General features: G+C 38.7%; 1 protein-coding gene across 2 annotated transcripts in view; it reads right to left on the minus strand.

Annotated features, from left to right (window-relative positions):
- Nucleotides 1-3,760: 3,760 nt before the first annotated feature.
- Nucleotides 3,761-24,992, minus strand: part of dtx1 (deltex 1, E3 ubiquitin ligase) — a 37,252-nt gene continuing 16,020 nt past the window's right edge. Inside the window, exons 4-11 of one of the 2 annotated variants that reach the window (XM_072434020.1) lie at nucleotides 17,286-18,033; nucleotides 10,040-10,101; nucleotides 9,461-9,592; nucleotides 7,266-7,327; nucleotides 6,972-7,130; nucleotides 6,103-6,264; nucleotides 5,081-5,170; nucleotides 3,761-4,878 (exon numbers count right to left, since the gene is read on the minus strand). In XM_072434020.1, coding sequence (XP_072290121.1) covers nucleotides 4,654-4,878; nucleotides 5,081-5,170; nucleotides 6,103-6,264; nucleotides 6,972-7,130; nucleotides 7,266-7,327; nucleotides 9,461-9,592; nucleotides 10,040-10,101; nucleotides 17,286-18,033 — 1,640 coding nt within the window. In that variant the 3' untranslated portion in view covers nucleotides 3,761-4,653. Of the gene's footprint in view, nucleotides 4,879-5,080; nucleotides 5,171-6,102; nucleotides 6,265-6,971; nucleotides 7,131-7,265; nucleotides 7,328-9,460; nucleotides 9,623-10,039; nucleotides 10,102-17,285; nucleotides 18,034-24,992 lie in introns of both variants that reach the window. The other variant, XM_072434019.1, reaches the window with a different exon arrangement.

Here is a 24,992-nt window from a genome sequence, read left to right on the forward strand (position 1 = left end):
GCACATAGAGAAATTAAATTTTTTGACAGCAAGGTGAAAAGTAAAAGCAAAAAAAAAGAAACTCTAGCTTTGCTCATTTCTATCCATCTAATGAGGTGCAGAGCTGCTCGCAAGGACAAGGGAATCATGGGTAAAAAAAAAATAGTCAAGAGAAAGTGACAAAGGTCAAACCAATTCCCCTGCTGTGGGTATGTTTATTTTCCACAAGAAAGACACATACATGCAACAATGTCATCACCATCCAATAAAGACTGATTAGGAATAAGAAGCCCTTTATAGTTGAACCAATGACTATATATGTGTTAATATGAAGACACCGTTTACAAGAGAGGGTGTGAAATGGGCACTTGAAAATGCTAAAACAATCATGTGGTTTACAGGTCAGAGGAGCGAGGGGAGCAGCCAAACGCCGCCCCGGGACCCCTCCCTCGGCTAAAGATGCACAGTACTAAGTCACCACTCTATTCTGGTGATGCCTCCTACTGAAGCTATGACATTTTCTTTCTTTATTTTTTTGAATACAGAAAAGGCCTTTGTTCAACTTGCTCACAGGTTAACATGCACCTCTAGGAGAACATTACTGTATCTTTAAAGGACATGAACCTAAATTAAATTTGCTTTCTGACACAAATGTAGAAAAACAGTATTTAGGAGCAAGTAGCACAGTTTGCAGTGGACACAGAAGATCTACACCGATCAGGCATAACTATGACCATCATCGAATACCTTCCAAGGACCAGCTGCGTTAACTTCTAGTGGTTTGAGCGACAGGAGGTGCGTTGGTCGATTCAACCCCAAAACGCAGCTGTTCACCACTGTGAATAAAGACCAATGACTTTAGGAAAAATCCCAGATCTACTGAAATTTTGAACAATCCTACGGCCTTAAATTTAGTTTAAACTTGCTCAATTATATTAAATTTAAAAGAAAAAAATAAATCCTGCTATTAGTATGCATATATGGTCATAATGCTATTGATCGGTGGGTAATGATATTATGCCTGGACAAATAATATCTGTGTCTCACTTGTAATGCAATATAAAACACATACGATAAGTAACACATACTGAGAAACAATGTCATATGTTATAGTTCTTTTAAGCACAATCAGTCAAAGACATTAAAATATATGTTTTCTAATACATTGCATGGACATCCTCAGATCTCAACCTTTAGTTTAAAAACAGAAGTAGGCACCCCATAAGGAAAACATCCATTGTCATTGATAAAACAAAAATCTGCCATGTTGCTACACAAAAGTAATGTAGAATGTATATTTTGACAAAAGAGTAAATTGCATAAACACCATCATCTCTCTGACTTACAGACAAACAGAAAATTTCACATAATCTGTACACACCTGAAAGGTCTAAAGGGCCAGCATCGCTCGCGTTTGTTAAAACAGACAGTTGGGAACGCAAAGATGCTCAATGACAGCGAGATTCCCTGAAACATTGGAAGCATTTACTCAAGCAGTCATGTTTTTGTAAAGGGAGCTAAAGTTGTGGAGTTTAGAGGCAGGCGCATATCAAGAAATTTGATTTCTAATTCAAAGTGAAAAGCTTTACAAAGTATAAGAAATAGAACACACTTGGTAATTTTGAAATATGTTATAATTGATTATGAGTATTGCTTAAAGTTAACACACAATTCAGTGTGCCCATTACCAAACAGATAAATGGAAATGATAGCAATTAAGTGGTAGCACAGGAGGAGTCTGATTATTTTGAACGACCTTAAACGCCAAAATTGACCCACTTGCAAAGGAATATACCAAATTACCACATACAACAAATTACAAATAATGACCAAGGAAGACCGTCTTATTGTGAGCACTTTAACCTTCTACAATATCCTAATTTATCAAAATGCGCCTAGAAATATATCTCTCTTCATGATCCCAGTATCATTTAACAGCGCCTCATCAAGTACACAAAAACACGGACTATTCCCATGCAGGCCAAATGAAAAATTAAGCGGCCATTTGGAATAATAGCCATGTCGACGCGCGTCTAAAGCTCCTTGTCAGCAGATCTGATTACGAAAACCCACAAGTCCACACGAGGACAGCCCTACAACGCTCACCTTCTTGTACAACTAGACGCTCATAACATGTCATACATATTTCAACATTTCCCTGACCCTGGCAAATGGATCTTTGCCAGATTTGTTTGTATTCATGTTAATATGTGCCTGTCTATTGTATGCGTGGGCCCCTAAAGTCCTCTCATGACATTTATATAGAAGAGTATATAAAAATAAATAAACTTACACCATCGACTCAAATAGAGCTTCAGTTTAAAGGTATGTACAGTGCTGGAAATGTATAATATATATCGTTTTCAAAGCATTGCAAGCTAGTTATAAACGTAAAAACTGTTGTAAATACAATTGAAACATGAAATAAAACAGTTGCCTCAAAGTGCTATGGAAGACTGTGATTCACCGAGAAATGTAGCTCACAGCGGTTTGTTGCCCACACGGTAACTCAAACTAAAATGTATTGGATGAATGTATGCAGAATTATACAACTTAAGCTTTTATCTCGGAGTGAAGAAAAGCAATCTTTCTCTTGGACCTCCAGGACGTCCTTAAGGGCATAAAATCTAAAGAGAAAACGGTAAGAAATGGTGTCAGCTTGTGCTCGCCGGTGGTGCACGTGTGTGATTGTGACATCGTCGCCGTATCAAATCAAAAGGAAATGGTATCAAAGACTAGCAGTGGATGCTGGTGGAGAGGAGGAGGCTAGAGATTACAAGAGGCCCCAATAACAACACTCAAGAGTCACTTTAGCCAATGAAAGCAAACAAAGCTCTAGACCTGAATCCAATGACACACAAAAAGCTGTGGTTCTCAAAGTAAATGCAGCCATCACAAGTCCTACACAGACTTACAAAAGGTGGGCAGTACTCAAGTTACATTTACTTGAAGTGTAGTTTTCAGACACCTATTTGAGTAACATTTTGTTTGACGTTTAAGTTTTGGTTCCTCTTCAGACTGTCGGTAAGTCTATGTGACAAACGCTTTATGTGGACAACATCACATTAACTGCTCCTTCAGATATAATTTAGTTTCTGTGCTTTGTAAACAGCAGATTTTGTGCACTTTTTAATATTGTGTCCTTTCAATTATAATGACTTATAAATCAGGTGTTACGTCCAGACAGTTACCCTTACTTGAGTAGTTTCTTGGACCTCTTGTACCTTTACTTTAATTTGAAGTAACGTTACTCTTTTTTGGCTACTCTACCCACCTCTGCTGATTTAAATGTATGGCAAACCACTGCCTGGACTTGGTATTGACTCTGCTGTTTCCTAAACCTAATTTGAATGAGATTCTGAGTGATTCTTGGTAATTTATTGTTTCTTCTAGACCAGCTGTAGTCCCTTTGTTTTCAGTGAGATCCAGTTTAAAACCCGATTCAAACACATCAAGTCAATCATAAAACTGTACTTTTTTCTTTAATGGTGCGCCATGCAGCTTTCCTGGTGGAGACGTTAATGCTTAACCAGGAATATTCCACAGTATGGCATTAAACACATCTGTCCTCGTGGACTCCAGCCAAGGCCAAGTTACAGGTCAGATCTGTGGAGAGGTGACCACGCTCTCACAGTAAGAATGCATGTTTTTCAAGTGTTTTTGAGCAATAAAAACACCCAATGAATATATGATGCGTGATAGATGTTTAATGTCATACTGTTCAGAAAAAAATAGTAAGTTTAACTTTAAAAAATCCTTCCTGCAAAAACCTTGCTGCACATGTGCTGATCTTCTCTCCTCCAGTGTGCCGATATCTCCTGTGCCACATGACGTCGCAGCGGGCCGTGATGTATCATGCCAGCGGCTGCTCTAACAGTGAGAACCATAATGTGGGCAGTATTATTTGCAAGGGTCAACATGGTGCAGACCAAAACAAACCAGTTCAACCTTGGATCGCAACAAATCTTCGTTCACTAGCCCCATCTTTCAACAAGCCACAAACTGCCAAGTGAGCAGGCGCATTAGCAACTCTTGCAATTCCCTCCCAAAACGCACAACTCCGTAAAGGTTAAGCACAATATACAAACGCAACAGACAAATATCCTTTGTGTATCCATTTCATGCACGCCATAGGATTACTAGAGAGGACTGCTTGTAAAATGGCATCGACGCCCAGAGCATTTTTAAAGCCAAAATCCATTGCAATGAACAAACAACATTTCAACAATAGTTACTGGAAGTTAATTGGCAAAATCATTAATTTAACATGAAACTCAGTGCTATATATTAAAACAACAGATCTTTCGACATCACTTTGAATGTTGACATGAATAACATTCATTTTGAGGCGTCTGACATCTTTCCACTCGTTCCACTTAAAAGTCGGACTCGTCATCATCGGTACAAAAGCAACGCGACAAGCAATTAACATCCACTGACCTCCAGCTGCCACCATTGGACCGCGTCAGTACATTCTAACACCTTTAAATATGGTGTGAACTACATGCTCACAGGGGAAAACTCTGGTTACCTGAATCAAAATATTACTCATATATCATGTAGTTGCTCTTTTTCCACTTCCACAGTTTGAGTTTGTGGAGGCGGCTTGTTGGACCATCATGCAATGCTCCCTGGCAAGAACAGTGAATCAGCAGAAGCAGTTGTAGCCGCTCGTCAGTCCTTTAGGTTGTCTTCGCCGACTCCTTGCGCTGCCAGCTCAGTGAGAACATTGTCCAGATAGTTGGGGTCCGGGTAGCCGTGGCCGGTCAGGTTGGAGCCAAATTCTGTTTTGTGGTGAATCTCGTTCCACACCACAGTGTCCGACTCCCCCGTGGTGCTGGACGTCCCGATGGTGAAGATGAGGCGGCGGTCCCAGGCCATGATCAGCAGCTTCAGAACCTACATTTAAAAAAGTATTAGTGGATAGGCATGCAAGTATAACACCATCTAACACATTTAAATGTAAAAACTGAAATTATAGAACTAATCTGGTGCAGTTTAACTGGTGGAAGAAGTTATTGGATGTGCAACAGAAAATGCGTTTGGGCCCATTACAGCTATCAGATGCAATTTATACTTTAGGTTCAAACTGAAAACTCACCTTGCGGCCTTTGTCGTTGTCAGGGAGGTAGCAATGTCGTGGAAAGCCTCTTGCGCTGAACTTCTTTCCAGGGCTGGGATGCTCATTGGTCTGAAAAATATACAACATGTGTCAAGGATAATGTCCAGCCACAAAAGGACAAATAATTAACCCGAGCCAGAAAAATGGACAAAATAACAGTCATCTGAAAATGAACATATTCACTGATCACTGGAATAAATTGGACAGTTATGCCGAACGACACATGCCAGGCAAACATGACGCCTGGAACACAGAATCTAGGGCGTAAACGTCACTTCGAGGTCCGACCTTCGAGGACGACTGGAACGCAGCATTGATATCAAACTATAAACATACATGATTTTCGATTTCCCACATGATTATCGTTTTCCCAGGGGACACTAATCCTGCTGCTTTGGTGGGAAAAGGTCAGTTTATTGACTCCATTAAAGCTGTTCTCTGCAGTCGGGATGAAATATGCCGCCCACTTCTCCTGCAAATCAACCCACCAACACTAAAGAAGCTAACGACCTTCATAGACAAGCCATAACTGCATTCATCTCATAATTTATCAAATGTATGTTGCTCTGCTGCGATTTATGATGGGACCTTTCAATTTCTTTGACTGTGGAAACCAATGTTACTCGTCATCATTTTACTGAAGCTTTTTCTACAAATGTTCTACCAATTTTCTACCATATCATCACAAGATTTGGCAAGTTATGACCACTGACATATTGCAATAGTAGAATTTATTTTTAATATTGTTTGAGGCTGTTCAAATTTTACATGGATATAAAAATACCTTTGATTTCATGCAATTTCATCTCGTCTGACCCGTTTTTGATTATTTTTTCTTGTTTACTTGAAACCAGCTTGATTTTGGGATAAACTTGACTGAAACTCTACCCAAACTCTTCCTGTCAAATAGTGCGGTGTAAATGATTTACTCAAGTCTCTGAAAAATATCTGCGCAGAATAACATTGAGAAGCTGAAGCCATAGCTAGAGTACATCTCTGACCTGGATGCCGGCAGGAATGTCGTAGACGATGCGGATGGTTTTGGAGTCGGGATATCCAGGGAGGCAGTGGGGGATCACATGGTACTCCATCTTCCCAGGAGGCTGTGTTCCTGTTTTTTCCCCATAGATGGTTTTACATGTGGGGCACTGAAGACTGCCATCCTGAGTTAAAGACAAAGACAGTCTGTTTTCAATACTGTAGGTTAATGTTCCTTGGTGCAATAGTAGTGTAGGAACAATCTATGCACCCATCTTAAATAAGCAAATCCTGTCTATTAGACTGTAAATATTCATAGGACATGTGCTGTAAGGGCAGACTGCATACAATGGAATGTCAGTTTGGTATAAACACACGCATGTTCATCCGATTTCAACGCAATAGTCCTCATTTAGATTAGTTATGTTAGTTAGTTATGTACTTTTGTAACCCGTGGATCATTATGTTATATTTTGGCTATTTTAAATTGTTATATTGATCTAAAACGACAAGCTTACTTCCGTGTTAGCATCAGATTTTTTTCATTTGTGCCAAAATAGCAAAGCGATGCAGTTGCAGTTTAAGAAAATAAAATTGCAGAACAAAGTAAGTAAAGAAGAAGAGGGAAAGTGCTGGAGCAGTGCTGGAGCAGTGGCGACTTGTCCACAGGAGAATAAAGAGGACTCTAAATACAACTTAAGAGTGCTTTAACGAGAAGCAATTATAGTATGGTTAAAAGCTCCTAACAGTAGATGTTAATGTAGTAGAAGATGAGAAGATTCATTTTAAACATTTTACTTTAGTCATTATTAGTGGGATCAGAGCTTGTATACAAAGTCCTGTTGCTTGCAGTGACATCACACCAGCATCTGGCTCTTGGGCCAATACCCACCTTATTGCCATTGTTGTACATGGCCACCAGGCACAGCAGATGGTACATGTGACCACATTTGCCAAGTTTGCCCACCAGCTCTGGCTTGATGCCTCTGTGCTGCAGGACGCCTTCATATCCCGACGCCATGGACAGCCTCTCCATACAGATGGTACAGTCCTGGAATAACCAACCAAAATACTTCAGCTGCCGTTGAGACTGACAGTGTGCATTTGTGAAACTTTCACACTTCGTTAGGACGTCAAACCGTGACAGACTGTCCCTTCGATAAGCACATTTTTCTCTGGTACTTACTTCATCTGGTGCGACTTTAATCTTGTCTGTGTATCTTCTCACAACGTCCTCTGGATTTTTTCCTACAAGATGGTTAAGACAAAATATTATCATCAGAGACCAATAGTTTAAAGAAGGAGGGGCGAAAACACATTCATGTCAGGTTGACAATGTAATGAAATGTCAAACTGCAAGCAAAGATTTGTCAGATAACAACTAAATTGTGGATTTTCTTACAGTAAGTCAACCCATCATCATTTTATTTAGATTATAATCTCAAATAAACACAAAGACCTGATATTACAATTCCTTGTTGCTGGAACAATATCAAGAATAAAAAACAAATGTGTCCCAATATTGGTGATTGTTTGGGCTATGTCTGATCCAAGTAGGGCCAAAGGTCCTATAGTCAGACAGACTATGAATTTGCCTGTAGTTTGTCCAATATATTTTTGACGGATGACCAAGTTTTAGGCAGTTATGGTGACAAGTGAGTGGCTTGATCTTGCTTTTGAACACAAACACAGTATGGATTTCTGTCACTTCAAAGAGGTCACCTTCAAACTGACACACCCCAAGCAGCGGTCCAAGCACTCCATGTTAATCCCCAGTGCAGCAGTGAGCGCAGCCGAGGGCACTCCTGGCTCACTCTGCTAATACGCTTACACACCACCACCATTACCCCTTTGTTTGTTCATTTGGGCAACTGCCAGAGGCAAAAGGGAGGTGGACCGATGCAGAAAATTGTCAGGTGCAAAAGAGAGGAAGACAAGAGAGTCATGTGTGAACTGCCAGTACTACTTGATGTCTTCATTAGTCAGATCACAGCTTTGACCTTTTAAATTAGTCAAGAGTCAAGTTCACTGCACAGGAGAATAGCACATCTCCAGTCAGGCATGACTGTTTTTGTAATTCATTAATAAATTGACAGTTTCATCTCTAGGGTGTCATTTTTTTGAGCCCTAAAATAAATGCAATGCATGAAATCCATCCATCCATTGTAATGAAATCAAACAGACAAAAAGGGATTATTAGAGGAAATTTAAAGCCGATGCTGGTTGAAATGTTAAGTTAAAGGACAATTTATTCAGAATTAGAAAATGGGCAAGCATAGTAAACTAGGGTTAAAGCTAAAAAGCTAAAAACACTGCTATTGTTGATAACGCTTGCGTAGTAGCGCAAACTGCTGCACGGCCGATGAGAAAAACAACCTTTGTGCAATCAATTAGGTCTAAGGCTCCCAGGGGAAGCCCAGGTTTTACATGGCTTGCACTGACCAGCACGTATTCAAGCAGACGGACGTCCGACTGCACTCTAGATCCACTCGGAGGCACTGGTACAACTATCCCTTGTTAATTACTGTGCCTGGAAATGCCCCCATCAATCAGACTAAAGAGTAACACCAATTTTTATGAGAGTCTGAAATCTATAGCCATTACAGTATTCACTAAATGGAGAGGATTAAAATGTAACCGTGAATATACGAACACCACAATCCGTTTAGTCTGTCAAATAGTATACAGTATTACAATAGGCAAATTGATTACATTATCGGCAGAAACTCATATCACAAGTTAAGTTAGTGGTGGTCTCCAGACAGTAGTGAATAGAAAACATGTATAGAATACAAAAAAAGAAAGAATACAGTGGTGCAAAAAAGGGTTAGGGTCTTCATAAGCGGTTGCTGTAGTACCTCCGAGTACAGGCAGACACTTTACAAATACACGAGTCTGCTACAATCATTTATGGTTGTGCAGCTTAAAGAAAGTAACATAAGGTTGTGCAAAAAGGTTTTCATTTATGGCCATACAAAATAAAAGTAAATTTGAGCTAAAAGCAATTTGATGAATTTGTTTTATGGTTTATGATTGTGCAAAATAAACTGAAAGTAATAACACATTAGGGGTTTTGGTTTTGTGTTATGAGAAGAAAAAATATAATTAAGATTATTCTTTTTAAATTTAAAGTTGTATAAAATAAAAATAGATGAGAAAGTAAGCGATTTCCTTTTTTTACAGAAAATGAAGTCTAGACTGTCAGATACCATTAAAGATAAATAATCTTTAATAAAATATTTATTTTGCATTGCAGGACAAAGTCTGCCAACTGTCAGTGTTTGGCCCATTCTTCGCCCCAGTGAATTTCATATTTTTCACTTTGCACTCTAAAAATACTGTGTCTGCCTTTGCGCTTCATTGCCCCTCTGTCTTTCCTACCTCTCCTCAGGTGCTTCTTCTTGGTTTTGCGGCGCATGCCATTGATCCCCGGGACAGGCTTTAGGTCGCTCTTGTTGATGGGAGGCGGGTGCAAGATGGGTTTTGGGGCTCTCGTCAGACAAACGGGTAAACCTGCAGCGCACATCAGGATACCTGTCATACCTGATGCATGTGAACAGCAGCAGCCACATCACACCAACAAACGAACAACACACAGGAGAGTGGAAAGAGCAATAAATACAACATGCTCATCAAAGCAGGTCAATATTAGAGTAAGAAAAGTTACTGTTTGCCATGGGGCAGGTATGGGTCTAAACACTAAACCTCAATTCCCCAAAATCTATCCTTGGCATGCAATACTTGAGCGATTAAGATTATCCACCATGTTAACCTTAATATACATATTTTAGTAAATGAATGCTTTACATGCTTAACAGTGCAGTAAATATCTTCTTATTTTGCAATTTGTCTAGACCCAAAACTGAAACCCCGATAAATGTGTTAACATTCTCTCTGTTTGACCCATACCAGCTCATGCAGTGTCACATTATTGTTGGGATGCTACAAGACAAAATGTACCTGCAAGTGCTGGATGGACTGGTCCGGACCCAGTGAGATTCTTCACCGGGAGAGCAGGAACACTAGAAAAACACAAACACAAACACACATCTTCCATTAGCAAATACACAAAACGATTAATCTAGAGAGAGCTAATGCATTCTTCACACTTTGTAAAAAGCACAAAGGTCTTGGGGGTGTGATTTCCATTAAGGCGAGTGACCGAGGAGCACGTTGTTCCCTCTACTTGATATAAAACTGTGAAGTTAAAATGTCACATGTGCTTGGCGGAGACATAGACGTTCATGATGGGATGAGACAGTCTGACTCAAAGCAGAGAAACTAAAACTGATTTAGGCTGACATTTGGGGAGGGTGGAGCTCCTGCACACACATGTATAGACAGACGTGGGCTTTCAATGCATGTTTCAGAATTAATTTTATTGTCAATGGTAATCATTTTATGTACCGTAGATTAAAAGGATTTCTATGAGACAACAGTAGAAAGGAGAAGGCACGGAGAAAATTTGGGACTAAATCATGGAGTTTATTTTGCCTTGGGCAGCAACAATCTATCATATAGTCGACAATGAAAAAAGAACTGTTGTTGTATTTTGATCATCGTAATGGTTATCTGGACTACCGGTATATAGACTATAAAACATATACATATTTATTTTATAACAGTCTATTAAATAAAAAAATAAAATGATTTTCAATCATCAATAATGCACATTTGTAAGGCTTCATTCACCATATTTCAACCTTTATTTCGTTGATAATACATTGCAATAGTCTCAATACTAGATTTAAATATATTCATACAAATTTTATTTTTAAGAAAGCCTTTATTATTCAATTTAATAATCTGTTTCTGTTCCTAATCTGTGTTGCAACACTAATTTCCCCATTGTGGGACAATTAAGGTTATCTTATCAATGTACATTTTTTTTATTTAATCTCCCATGCAATCTTGTGCAGATTGGATCAAATACATGATAGTCCAAATAGATGATAATACATAGTCCGAAAACTGAGATAGTCCTGGTAGAGACAGTGATCATTTAATATAACCACAACCATGTGGCCATTTTAGCTGGATGTTGCATTTCATATAATTTTGTGAATTGCACTCTCAAGTCATATTTGGAGGCTAAGAGCTTTAAAATTGCTAATCTCTGCCGCCTTGAGTGCTCATATTTGGCCAAATATTTAATATTATATTATTAAATAAAATATGGCATTAACTTGTTTCTTTATGGTCATCAATTAGTTATTTTTTATTACAAATACTGGTACAAAATAGTTTTCTTGAATGCCTGGGTGATCTTGAGACAGCACAATAAAGAAGGTTATGGGAAGAGCCAGCACAAATAATGATCAAACTAGTATTGGACAAATATTCATGTATATATAGAGTTTATGAGAGGTTTTATTCAGTTTTAAGGTTTGTTTCAGCAAATTCCATGATGTTGGCCACAGCATAATAATGTACTTCTTGGTCCCTATTTACTGATTTACTATTTAATAACTACAGGACATAAATGAGATGTTGAACTGTGCAGTGGCTGAGATCATTTGCCTGCAGCATTTCACAAATCTGCATCAAGAGAGTGCTTTGATATTAGCAGAGCTCTGTTCCTGTGCCAGAGAGCAATAACAAAAAGGATGCGAGAACCGAGCAAGGCTGTCCAATTTCATCTCTGCGCTGGGGAGTGAACACGCGCCGTTTCGCACACTAGTGGTCCGAATACAGGGAAAGAAGATCACCCCTATTCTGTGCATGGCCCACAATAAATCACAAACAAGAAACAGCTTTTACATGAAATTAAGTCATGTTTACAGCACAATAAAAGGCTCATCTTTGATTCAAGTGAAGATTAGAGCTGTTGATTTCATACTTGCAGTCAGAGGATATAACGAGAAAGAAAAAAAAACAAAAACAGGCCCTAAATCAATAGTTGAAAGCACTGAATGTCATTGAGAGTCAAAATTGAGCAACATATGCAGTTCTCAAACTCCAAAATAGAAAGGACAGACTACAGTGATGACTAAAAATAAACTTTCTCTTAAGAAAATCAGACAAAAATCAGGCAATGTGCCATAAGAGTTCTGGTCTTTGGGATACATCTTTTTCATGGTGTGTGGGACTTGCAGTAGCATAACATTAACCTCATTAACAAAAGCATAAAGTACTGAGGATCTAATGAGTACGTGTAAAGAAACTAATTAGAAATGTCTCTTCATGGTTATGACCAGCGGATATGGATTCTGTTATTGGTTCAACTGCATTGCACGATAAATATGCAAGGTTAATGAAACAGCTGCACACAAGTACAAAAAAAACAGCGAGAGCCAGCAGCACAAATTAATAAACATTAACAAGACTACTGAATAATTATGTTTCATCATCATTATTATTACTACATAATAGGGCAATACCACTTGATTTCTCTGTACTTCATCTGCCAGGAAACACTTCAAATGAATGACTGAACCTATCCATAAGTCATAAGCCTAGAAGTAGGATTTTTTATTTTTTTGCCTTGCCATTTGCTCTGCTTAGTACTGGTTTAATGTAAGAGTAGTTTTGTCCTTGGCTCTAGAGGTTATTGCTTGAATGTACAACAGAATCATCAAACTAAGTAAGTGTTGCCACCAGGCCAAGATACGTGTCAGAACGGTGGAAAGGTGATCCTGCTCGCACAGCAAGGTCAAGTCAAAAATAATGAAATTAAAAATACACCTTCACACCAAAGAACATGTCTTTGTGGAGTCACACGCATCGGACAGTCAACAGAAAAGTTACACAGTGCAAGTGCATCTTTAAAAAGGGCTTTACTGAAAGGCAAACATCCCAGAATGCATTGCAGATAAATACAAGTGGTGGGCAATATATAGATGATATGTTGTTTGAGTATCACGTACATACTTTATTGTAAAAAAGAAAATGCTACAAAAAGAGCTGATTAAAAACAAAAATAAAAAAGTTATATTGTGAACTTTCAACAAAGGGTAAAATGTGATATTTCTGAACATTCCCGATTCATTTTTACAGATATTTCCCATTTGTCTGATAATTAAACCTCCACGAATATGTTTAAAGACAGGGTTTAACACATTTCTGTTGGACGGAGTATAGTCTGACTAGTTTAAGTCCCCTGTCAGACCGATTTAGGGAAATGGGCAGACAACAAACTACAATGTAACTTGACAAGTCCGGTCAACATAAACACGGGAAAACTTCTTTTAAACGTATTAGCAAAAACGAAAGCATAAAAATCACTTCAATATATTGAAATCAATGATATGACATAAAATCAATCTTCAATAAATAACATAATATATAATGAATCAAACAGCATTAGCAGTTTGATTTATTATGTATTATATCATTGATGTAAAAGTGCAAAAGGTTAGATGATGTAAAAGTGCAAAAGGTTAGAGCAAATGATTCTGTAACAATAGTTTTATACAAATATCCCCCATTTAGAGTTAGTTTAACAGTGTTTAGTATTCCTAACAATGTACTTAATGTTAGATGTATGTTTTTTTATAGTGCAGTAAACTTAATTTATTTAGTTCATAAACACAAAACTGATGAACGCAAGACTCATTTCCTGCTATTCCCAAGTCTTACTCAACCTAATCACTCCCAAATTGAGTTTCTAGAGCATTTCTTCAAGTCAAAAAACAAACAAAAAATGCTGATGCCAAATAATATGTAATCATGTGTTGATTATGCAGCATGAAGATGGCGGGGGGAGGATGGAGGGAAGAGTCCATTGCAAGTGTTTAATTACGTATTGACGAGAGTAGTGGGAGGTAGGGTCAGCCCACAGAAACACAAACACTGTACCACTACTCGAAGATCATGCATCAATAACACCAAGAAATGCCCAAATAATCTAGAGTCTAGTCCTTATTGAGCTCTTATTTTAAATAAGAGAACCTTTTTGTCCCTCAATTTCTGTATTTCAACATAAAGTACAAGAACAGCAGGAAATTATTAAAAATATTAAGTCAAATTTCAATATGAAGTCAAAAGATGAATTACCATTTAAAACATGAATGTGAAAACTTTAATGTAGTGTATGATTAGAACATTTAAAATAGTTTGAATCAAATATGCAAAGTGGTGTAGTAATAAGTAATAATAATACAATTAAACGCAACACTGTGCGTTTAATCCTCAAGTGTGTAAGAAAGAGCCAAGCGCATCACTATGACACTTTAGGATGAGGCCAGAAAATGCATGCATGTGACTGTAAGTGATGTGCCAAAGGATTTATGAGCGTGAGGAACTATTGCACAAGTGACTAGATTAGATACAGACGTGCAGACAGAGGGGAAGTGGTTAGCACAAGCATGAAAAACCATCATGTGAAATTAGTTTGCTTTTCCTGACATCAATTTGAAAATAGTTGTCTGAACATTCACACCTACAGAACCAGAAATCTAAATGATGTAAAACTGCTTTTAAATGTACAATTTAAATATATTTGGGTATTTCTCTATTCAACACTTTACAACATCTATATAAAATATCGGGGAGTCAAAAATCAGCATTAATGACCGTATGAGGTTGACAAAACCTCAAAAGGGTCAGAGCTGATGGCAACCATGGCTCAGCGTGCTTAGGCTCATAATTTTCATCAACATAATAAATGATTTAATGAGCAGAACACAACCTTCCCCATTACAAACAAAATCCAATTATTCTTCACAATCAGAAGATCAATATAGAAGCATTAACACCTTTGCCCTCCCTAGAAAATCCCTTTACGAAGCTAGATCAGTGAAGCATCTTACATTCCCATTTTAAATCAAATGTAAACAAACAATACCCTGGCCAACACCCTCCCTATCCTTAACTGAGTATTTACACGTGGGCGTGTGAAAAGCAGCTCTGAAGTTTGAAGTGGTGTGTGGGTTCCCCTGTAATCTGTCACTTGCACAGTTTGTGGAAATGTGCATGCTACAGCTGAGTGTGTGTGTGCGTGTGTTTCCCACAGAGTGTATGGTAACCACAATCATCCTGTAGATCGAGCCACCCGCCTGAGAACCTACGCTGTGCCCTTCCTCTACCTCTTGGCAGCTCAAACTCTCACACACTCAAACCACTGCACCTGCACCTACATATTAAGCTCTAGAATTGGAAAAATTGGGAGTTTCATCTCCTTTAACCTACCCAGGTGGGTGATATTGACATAAACTAATATCTCAATTTTTTGGGAGTATCCCGTTCACAATATTCAGACCATATTGTGCAAATCCAACAGAAATGTGTTAAAACATGTCTTTAAGCATATTAGTCTACAGCCATATTTAAAAGTTTACAAAATAACTTTGAGAATAATATTTTACTATAAATTATACAATTGATATTCAAATGTTGTAATTCTTTTATAGAACATTCACAATATTTCTACTTCTACCCATCTATCATAGAAAGCTGAAGAGGCTATGAGTGAAAATGCGTTAATAAAAGAACATATTCCATTTCTGTACTTAATAGTTTTAAAAATCGTTAACCATGCAGCCAGGGTCAGTTTCTGCAAGAGCACTTTGGCAGCCCCCCTGCTCTCCCTAAACAGGAAGGTCATGGGTTGAGGGTCTATATATCGGCTCAGATATTATCAGAAAGTAAAATAAGGTCAAGTCTAGCCACAATGAGTCGATCTGAAATGGGCCACGGCTACGACAATTATTCAAACATGCAATAAGTGTGCCGTCCCCCATGAGTGACAGAACTAAATAGAATTGGATCAGTAGAGGTTTAATTTAGTCAAGAAAGCAGAATAGGGACAGGAGCATTGGTTATAAAGACTTGTTCAATATTTTTTTAATACTTGGATCCTTTTGGTGAATTGCTGTGAGGTCAGCGCGCTCTGCTGAAGCCTCCATTTTTCCTTGATCCATTATTCATCCTTCCCCAGTGGAGCTGCGCCTCTGTGGTAAATGGTTTCCACCGCTACACAAGAGCTGCCTTCCCAATGACCATGCACACATCATGAAACAAATATGCACTCCACATAGTACATGCAAGACTCCTGCACATCCCATGACACAGCAGCTGAAGCACATAGTGTGATGGTAACAAATTAGTTCAAAGCAGGAGCCGAGTGAATGAGCCAGTGGAGTTGCAGCATTTCACGCCTATTGGGGCCAACTTAAGCTCATTATGTAGCTGTAACGATGGCGCGCGCGCACACACACACACACACACACACACGAAGCACACACACACGAAGCACACACACACACACACACACACACGAAGCACACACACACACACACACACACCTCATCTGAAATGTCAACACAAGAAATAAATGGCTGTTCCCAATAATTGTCATACAAAGAGCAATTACAAATAAATTAAAAGTTTTAAAGAGTCAAAGCTTGAGGTTGCTTTGGGATTAGTTTTTTCAAAAAGCTTTTACTTTCAAAAGACTTAAAAAGAGGTTTGGAACAAAACAATATTTGACTAGATGTATTTGGCCAAATATTTGAAGAGAATTTTATTTTTACATAAGATTTAAAAGGAAAAAAAAATCTGAAAACCCAAAACAAAATTTGAATTTTATCATGATTTGTGTACACACCTGTCAATCACTCAAGCGCATGTGACTAATAGGACAAAAGGGTGGAGAGAAGGTCAAACAGAAGCGTGCAATTGTTGACACACGGGAAACTGACAAGCTGCTCTTTGATGCTTTACTTACTGATTCTGCAGGTCTTCAACGTTTTTCAGTCTTGTGTTTTATGGTTTTCCTTTTTATTTGTAAGGACTAGGGCTGGGCAAAGATTTTGAGTGACGATATATAAAACTGAAATATCATGATTACATTTCTTCGCCATGTCGCCCTCCCCTAATAAGAACATACGGACAGACCATGCACCTCTCTGAGGGTAATTTGCCGGTCAATAAAGCCATCAGAATTCTGGAAGAGAGGACCAGGTCCTAGACTAAACGTCTTTCTGTAATACAGGGAAAAGTGTTCGAGCACAGCTGCAGTAAACAGAATCACTAGATCACAATATGGTGACACCAAAACAGCATGCCAACATTGGCATTTAAAACCATTATTAACATTGCCAAAAGGACTGAACTTCAAAGTAAAGAAGATGAGATCACACTGTATTCAAATTTGTTGGACAACAATATCAATTAATTAATCAGAACATAATCTTCAAACCCCTTCAGTGTCAACACACTGTATTGAAGCACTATACTGCTTTATGTAACCAGATATTATCCTTACCCCGGTGGGATGGATCCTCTGGCAGTACCCATGGAAATCCGCTGGGTGCCGGGCCGGTTCAGGTTGTTCTGTCCGTTGATGGTGAGTGCGTGGTGGCCGTGTGAGGAGAGCGAGGGCATCACGGGGGAGCAGGGGAAGTTGGCTTTGGACAGCGGCACCTGCACCTGCACCTGTTCAGCTTTGGCTTGACCTCCTCCTACACTAATGTTATTGTCATTTGTGCCTGAGGAGTTGGATGCTGGCGACCAGAGAGAAGTTCCAGCGAATGTGTTGCTTTGCCGCACTGTTGTTAGCGTCCCCGCAGCGCCGGCATTCCCTCCTTGGCCGTACAGTTTTCGTCTTTGAGAAGCGAGGATGGCATTTGAAGCTGCCCGTGTACTGTTGACCAGAATACATTGCTGACATGAACAAGGCTGTCCGGAGCTCGCACCCACGGGCCAGGATTGCGATTTAGGTATAGATCCCATGATGAGAGGGTATGCCAAGTCCATGCGTCTGCGAAGTCGCCGTTTGCGCTGGCTCTGGCGGTTGGTCTGAGCCATGCTGTTGAAGTCGATGAGGTAGCAGAAGCCCAGAGAGGTGAGGTCCAGCCAGGGGTGCTGCTTCTCGTAGGCATTTTGGATGGTGACGCAGATCTCCATGTCGTATGGTGTCCATGAACCGTTGTCATTCTCCCATTCCCACACTACACCTTTCCCTGGAGCTGACGAGGGCTCGTAGAAGTTCCTCTGCACTGGCCTCATGGTGCCTAAGAATAGAAAGACGAGGCAAATATTAGTTTAGCCACAATGTGTAGGCGTATTGGCAAAATTTAAAAAAAAAAAAAGAAGAAATCTCTTAAGTGTCCTGATAACGGTATTCCAGCAATATGAAACAGAAATATGTTGAAAAATTAGGTTTAATTATCAGACTTCAATCACTTAAGTGCAGAAATATCACTGTCTACCCTTATCTTATCTTATTCTTCAAAACATCAATCACAATAATCAAAATTTAAATTTATTTCCCACACCTAGAGCAAACCGTCTGATTTTCAGGAATCTTCTTTTCAGAGAATCAGGTGAACGGTAAATGGCTTTTGACTCCTAGATTATTTTCACTAAAAAGCCATGATGGTCAGAGCAAATCCATCAGTTCATCAAACCAACAAACATTTTTCAACATGTTATTATAAAGAATGCCACAATGAATCCAGATCTATGGTAAAATATACAACTGTGCATCCCATACCTGCACATTAGCCAAGAGATGTATCATTACCTGACATTTGTGGCACTAATTAATAAATGCGTAACAAATGATTAAGAGTCTCCTTCAACAGATGCATCACCAGTGACAGCGAGGAGCCACAAAGTGCTACTTTAGTCAGGATCATTAAGAAGAGGGTTGACACAGCAACTTGACCGACAGCAGGAGGCAACACCCGCCATCTGCCCCGGGACACACTCACGAGCACCGCATTACAACTGCACCACTACTCTGTGGGAAAGAGGCTCTCAAACTGCACTCTGATTTAGACAATGCTCAAAGAAACTTTCACTAAAATTACTTGTTTCGAAAAAGAATAAGAAATGGCAAATCTTCAGTAAGTTGTATGATAAAAGTAGCAGTGGATTAGCAGATGTTGTAAACTTATTACAGTTTTTCATGTAGCACTGTTATTTCCGGTTAATTTAGGTGTTTGTATAGCTTGTGAAAATACTATTTGCTACATTTGACTTGTAATCTTGTAAACTATGTACGGAATGTTTTTTCACCTTTTATTTTCTTTGGGTTAATATTACTGCTTAAGGTTGTTTTTTTTTTTGTTTTTTTTTACAGCTCTGTTTTAAACACGTGCCAGAGGCCATATTCAAATATATTTCTTCAATAATATCGTTTTGAAGGCTGTTCTTTCACTACATTAAACTGCAGTGGGAGGAAGAATGGCATGCTGTCAGTAACATTGTGCCTCTGGTTGATGGCTCTTCGGCTCCTTCCTCCATTATAACACAATTACACAGTCACATGGGAAATCAGGACACCTTTGCCAATCCATCTCTGCGGCACACGTCAGCCGCAGAGTTCTGGCACTACATTGAGGGCGGAATCAGCCTCAGCCCCTTCAATGCCCAATTTAACGGGCAAATGCACAGTTCCCCTTGTAGGAAGGACCACAATGATAATGGAGGGAGGGGTGCAGAGTGAACCCCTCATCTCTCTGTGGTGCTGCTCTGGAGAAGAAAATGTATCAGCAGAATCAGTGACCTTGAGTGTATGCAGCTACAGGACCTAGCTAATTTCCTTTGCTGCGTGTTCAGTCGACCGGTTCCTTCTGTCACATGACCTTAGTCACTAGTGTAATGTTCAACCCCCCTCGCCTTAAACTCTGATTAGGAGTCGTTAAAAGGCTGAACAATACATGAAAAAGATTACATCACACAATATCATAAAAGCACCATTCAATCAAGATATCCTGTATGCATTATTGTATTGTAGTTTTCTATGGAAATCCTGTACTGAAGGTGCCATTCTTTCAGCCTCACAATTCATTAGGAATGCAACATTGCATTCCTAATGAATTGTTGGAAAAAAACTACTTTCTAAACTGTATTGCTTATTTGCAGACCAATCTCTTTCATAAAAAATCTGGAGGCCAAGAGTAAAAACCTAAAGGATGTAATTCCAATGAAGACAGGAAATTGTATGCATCAGATCACTGTCACAATACAACTTTTAGCATTACACAAAATACGGTCAGGAATTTTTGACAATAGAACTGGACCCTAAATAGTTTATTTTAGACAGGGAATCACAGAAAAACTGGAATTAAAAAAGAAAAAAAAAAACTTCTAGAACTAAGCATGTGCTAACAAAATGTGTGATTGTGAGACATTGGAAAGACACTTAAAGTGGGATAAATTTAAATACATTACAAATGTTTCATGATACAATGTCAACAATCAGGTCAGATTAAATACATTTTAATTACCGGTATGTAAAGATGAACAGTTGAGTATACAATTTGGTAGTGGAACAGATATCTTAAATTGGAATCTATAAAGTCACAAGATAAGACTAATTTAGGTTAATAATATCTGCAAATATATCTTGATGTATTTTTTACTATCCAAGGGTGATGACGGTGATGTTAATGGCAACATTAATGTAATCACTCTTCAGCCGTTATTATGGTGCAGATCATTTTGTTTTACTATAGTTCTAATCTTACTTTTCATTTTCGTATCTCTATTGCTGCCATTAAATCCTTCTTCCTTTTTTGTTTCTTCTCTATATATAATTCTGTGTATTATTGTCTGTTTTGAACACAGTTTATCTAAAAGGGTGATGTGTACATGTACATATACACATAATTGAAAATCCAAATAGACATTGCTTTAATTAAGTTTTAATCTTATACTTCTGTTAAAGCTGAAAACGCACGAGGCAGATGCCAAACTCGTTTCACCATTTCCTGAGGGATGCTTTAGGTTGAACACTTTGCTCCGAGTGCAATCAATAGTGGCATCTTTCCAGTCAAAATTTTTACACGCGCTTCATGAATATTACAAGTGGTAACATTGAGACATCAAGTCAAAACACAGTTACTTTTTTGACATCATCACAAACTCTCATGGTTTTCAATATTGTTACTCCATTTTAGTTCTTTTTTTCCTACACTCTGAGAACGCCTCGATCATGCATTTCTTTTTTTTACAATCCAAAATGTCCCTGGTTTGTGTTTCCAATATTATAAAATGTCTAAAAATGTTTTGAATTCTTAGTTTATTTTGGAAATGTCAGTAATAGTTGGTGGTTCCTGATTGATTTCATCTGGATCCAGTTACTTGTGCACCCCGGGGAAATCAAGCTCAAATTGAAAAAGAGAAGGGAAAAATAATTGGGAGTAAAATGCAGTATTGTTTGTTGACCAAGCTAAAGTAATGCAGTCCATTAACTGCAATTCATGATGTGTCAATTTGACCTGCCTGGCATGTGCCCCATGACCTTTTGCGCTCATTCCAACAGGAAACCGAGTTAGCACTTCCTGTTTGACCCAGAGCATGTTTGGCAGCCATCTATCCTGCCCACCCTGGCGTCATGTCCTCCAGTTGTCCTTGGCCGACACTGCAGTGGTTTCCCTTTTGGTGAGTTTCTCTCCTGTGATGCATTAGATACATCAGGCATCTCCATGGGACACCGACCCACATGACGTCTGGGGCCAGGTGAGTTCAGGGAGGCATCCTGCAGATGTTCGTTTAACAGAGGGGGTGTTTTAAATAGTCAGACTGAGTAAAGGGCACATTAACCCTCTTAAATTAGACCACAAAACTATGTATGTGCAGCCATTGTAACGTTTAAGCCTCATTCTCACTCAATTTGGAGCACGTATTTTGAGCTGGCTGCTTGTAGACCGCCCGTTACATTAACTACGGTGTACTGCGGTGCATATTAGAACAACACGCACAGAGAAGTCTTATTACCTGAAAACACAGAAGTACTTGTCTTATTATCTGAAAACTGCTGAGAGGTCAGTGTAACAGCATGCACAGATTTTAATGGCTTTGGAACATTTGTGTTACAAGTTAAAATAAGTGTTAAGTCCTTTTGTTATGACAAATATGAGCAAACAATGTACAATAATTCCCAAATATATCCCAGGTGTATTTAAGGATCAGGTCTGATTGAGCTTCAGTGAATCCAAGCCTCTTATGTATATCCAAAATGAACTGAAACCAAATACATCAACATTGGGGGCTAAATTTATATCATACCTATCATATTATTGTATGCAAGATTACTACTCCAACTTTGAGGCAGAACTAGGCAAACATTGTAGTAAAAAGAGTTTAAATAAAATCTATATTGTCTTTTCTTTGAAGGATTAGAGGCGATTAGTACTTGGCGCACATTCACTTGAGCATTTGTACTTCTTGGAGTAACATTCTCACAATACTTTTACTGCTGCTTGAGTAATAGTTTTATTTAAGTAACAGTGCTCTTTAAGTGTTTCCTCTTCTCTTCTTAGAGTAAATATGTTGACAATGTGAAATTTGAACAGTTGTGGTTTTTTTGCATTTGCACTTTTTGCATTTGCACTTTTTGTGTCTTTCCTGTAAAAAGAAAACTGATTTTATGCTGTATTCAATGTCTTGTCGGTCAATTTGCATCAACTTCAAATTATAGTTACTTGTATAGTGAGTAATATTATTTTGAAGTGACATTACGTCTCTGCTTTTAATGTTGTCTAAATTGCATTATGACCTGAACATAAACGTATAAGGTGAATGAAAAGACTAATGACTATGGATTAAAATGCTGTAACTGCACAATAGCTGCTTTTTTGTCATAACAAGTGAAACGTCGTTAGGGAGGCTGTCCCGGTGGCTCAGGGGAGGAGGATTCCCACTACTGAGCACAAACACTAGCGCTCCATTCCTCCAAGAGTTTCTGCCCTCTTCCCCTCTCTCGGTCCCTTCTCTTCCTCTCCTGGGACGGTAGCATATTGCAATGAAAAAAGAAAGATCTCATTGTGAACTGATAAGCGTTTTTATTGATATCGTCATCGTGATTCAACGCTTCTGTTTAATGCAGCTTTTTGCTCAAACGGAGCCTCTGTTCTCTGGTTCAAGCAATGGCAGTCATTACGTTTACATGCAGAGAGCCCTGAGTGCGCTAAATGACCAAACTCAAATAGTCAGACCACTCTTGTCCCATCCACATGCAGCCAAAAGAATCAACTGGGTGCGAGTGGCGGCTGAGGGACATTCAGAGGCGTCTAGTAATTTATCATTCAGATATGACCACACTTAGCACAAGCAACAATTCATTTTACATTTGATTTTTAGCTCGGAACGGCGTTGATCACCAGTTATAATTAGCTCTCCAAAAGCAGACACATGGAAGCACATTTTAACACAACGGTCCAAAACAAAAACAACACGAGCGAGTCCGCGGTGGAGAGATCGTAGTTTTTCCAGCTCGGCTGATCTAAAACAAGTGAGTCGGTGTTCAAACATATGTCTAATATTTTTGTGGCTGTTTCTTTCCTCGTGCAGTTGAATGTATAATTTAGAAAAATAGTTTTCAATTGCACTTTTCCTGGCCTGCATCTAAACATAGTGAGTGAAGTGTGAATTATCCAAAGCAGCGGACTGCTTTACTCCCTCTTTAATAGAGGATAAAATGTTACTAAAAGCATGAATTGTGACTAGGGATCTCAAAATTATTATATGTAAATTGACAAGTGTGATGATTCAGGTAAGAATACAATCGTAAGAACTAAAACAATTTAGATGTCTTTTAATTCTATTTTTATTCCAAACAAATGCATCTAAATGTAAAGTATACACATTTACTTTACTAGAAATAGTAATGTGATGGACTAAGTGACTGAAAGAAAGTTTAAGATTTAACTGTTGTTTGGTTAAGGTCTCAATAGTTGTTAAATCATTTTTTTTTTCTCACAAAACACTAAAATTTAATATTGTGACATCCCTAACTGTGATCAAATCAATTTTTTTTTGTGTGTGGCATATTTCCCACCGCACTCAATCTTTCCGTACCCCTCATCTTTTTGCTTCCATCTCTCCTCCTTCCCCTTCATCCCCCTCTCTTCTCTCCTGGCTTCTTACCAACTCCGGCCCTGAGCCATCCTTCACATTTTCCACCCTGTCACTCGTGGGACCACAGCCCGCACTCACGCACTGCTTCTTGGACAGAGAGCAGAAACGTGTCATTGCATCACAGTCCGCCTCACCTTGTACTTAACGCTACAGTGCTGGTGCTGGGGGAGGAGAGAGGCAGTTGGGGGGGGGGGGGGCACATCTCGCTTCATAATACATCCCTGTAATTGACAAGCTTCTCCAATTTCCCCAGGGGCGACAGCGGCGAGCCCATTAAAACATAGCACTGCATTTTTCCTGTTAACTACAGAGGGAGAGGACAGTCTGTACCCAGTTTAGCATCATAGAGCATAATGTTGCCTGAAAAGTGTTTAAAGTTGGCTACAATATGGAGTCTAATGAAAGCGCTGATGAAAGATGTGGGTAAAAGAGGAGCCTACGGTCAAAAAACAACTAGGAAACTGGCTCAATGAAAACTTCTACAAAAGTCAAACTAATGGCTTTTACCTTTTGCCACCCAATATCAGCATACAGTACACAAGATCGGCCAAACACAAGTGGATAGGAAAAAAATGATATCTAAACGTCAAGAAAATGTTAGTCTTTATGTGTGGCCAAAATTGCCAGGTTTAATTCTGTTGGAAAAAAAACATGAAACAAGTTTGGCGAGTGTAGGTGCCACATTAAGGGCTGAACTTTATGTTTATGTGGGGGAAAACTGCATTTGAAGTTACAATGACCCATAGAAATCAACAGACTTAAGTTGATTACTTTAAATAATAAAAACATACCATTTTGTTGCTTCCACTTATATCCTGATCCAAACTGCAGTGACAGTTTCAACATTTGTCAACATAAAATAAAACAAACTTTTGGTACTTTTACAAAGTACATTTGGATTCATGATTGAAAAACAGCAAATGTTGCAAATTAAAGACTTACATAAGCAAGTTGCTTCAGCCCAATCATTTTTTGGGTTGTAACCAATGCAGTGGTGCAGCAAAAGGTCGTTATTTGTATACAAACCAAAATGAACTAATTAAATCCCGCATGCAACATTGAGTGTTTCTACTTTTCTAAATTTCCTGTCAAGATTTTTTTG

The sequence above is a fragment of the Eucyclogobius newberryi genome, unplaced genomic scaffold (assembly GCF_026437365.1).
Source record: "Eucyclogobius newberryi isolate DKJ021-1_F unplaced genomic scaffold, fEucNew1.0.hap1 SCAF_6, whole genome shotgun sequence".
NCBI classification, from domain to species: Eukaryota; Metazoa; Chordata; class Actinopteri; order Gobiiformes; family Gobiidae; genus Eucyclogobius; species Eucyclogobius newberryi.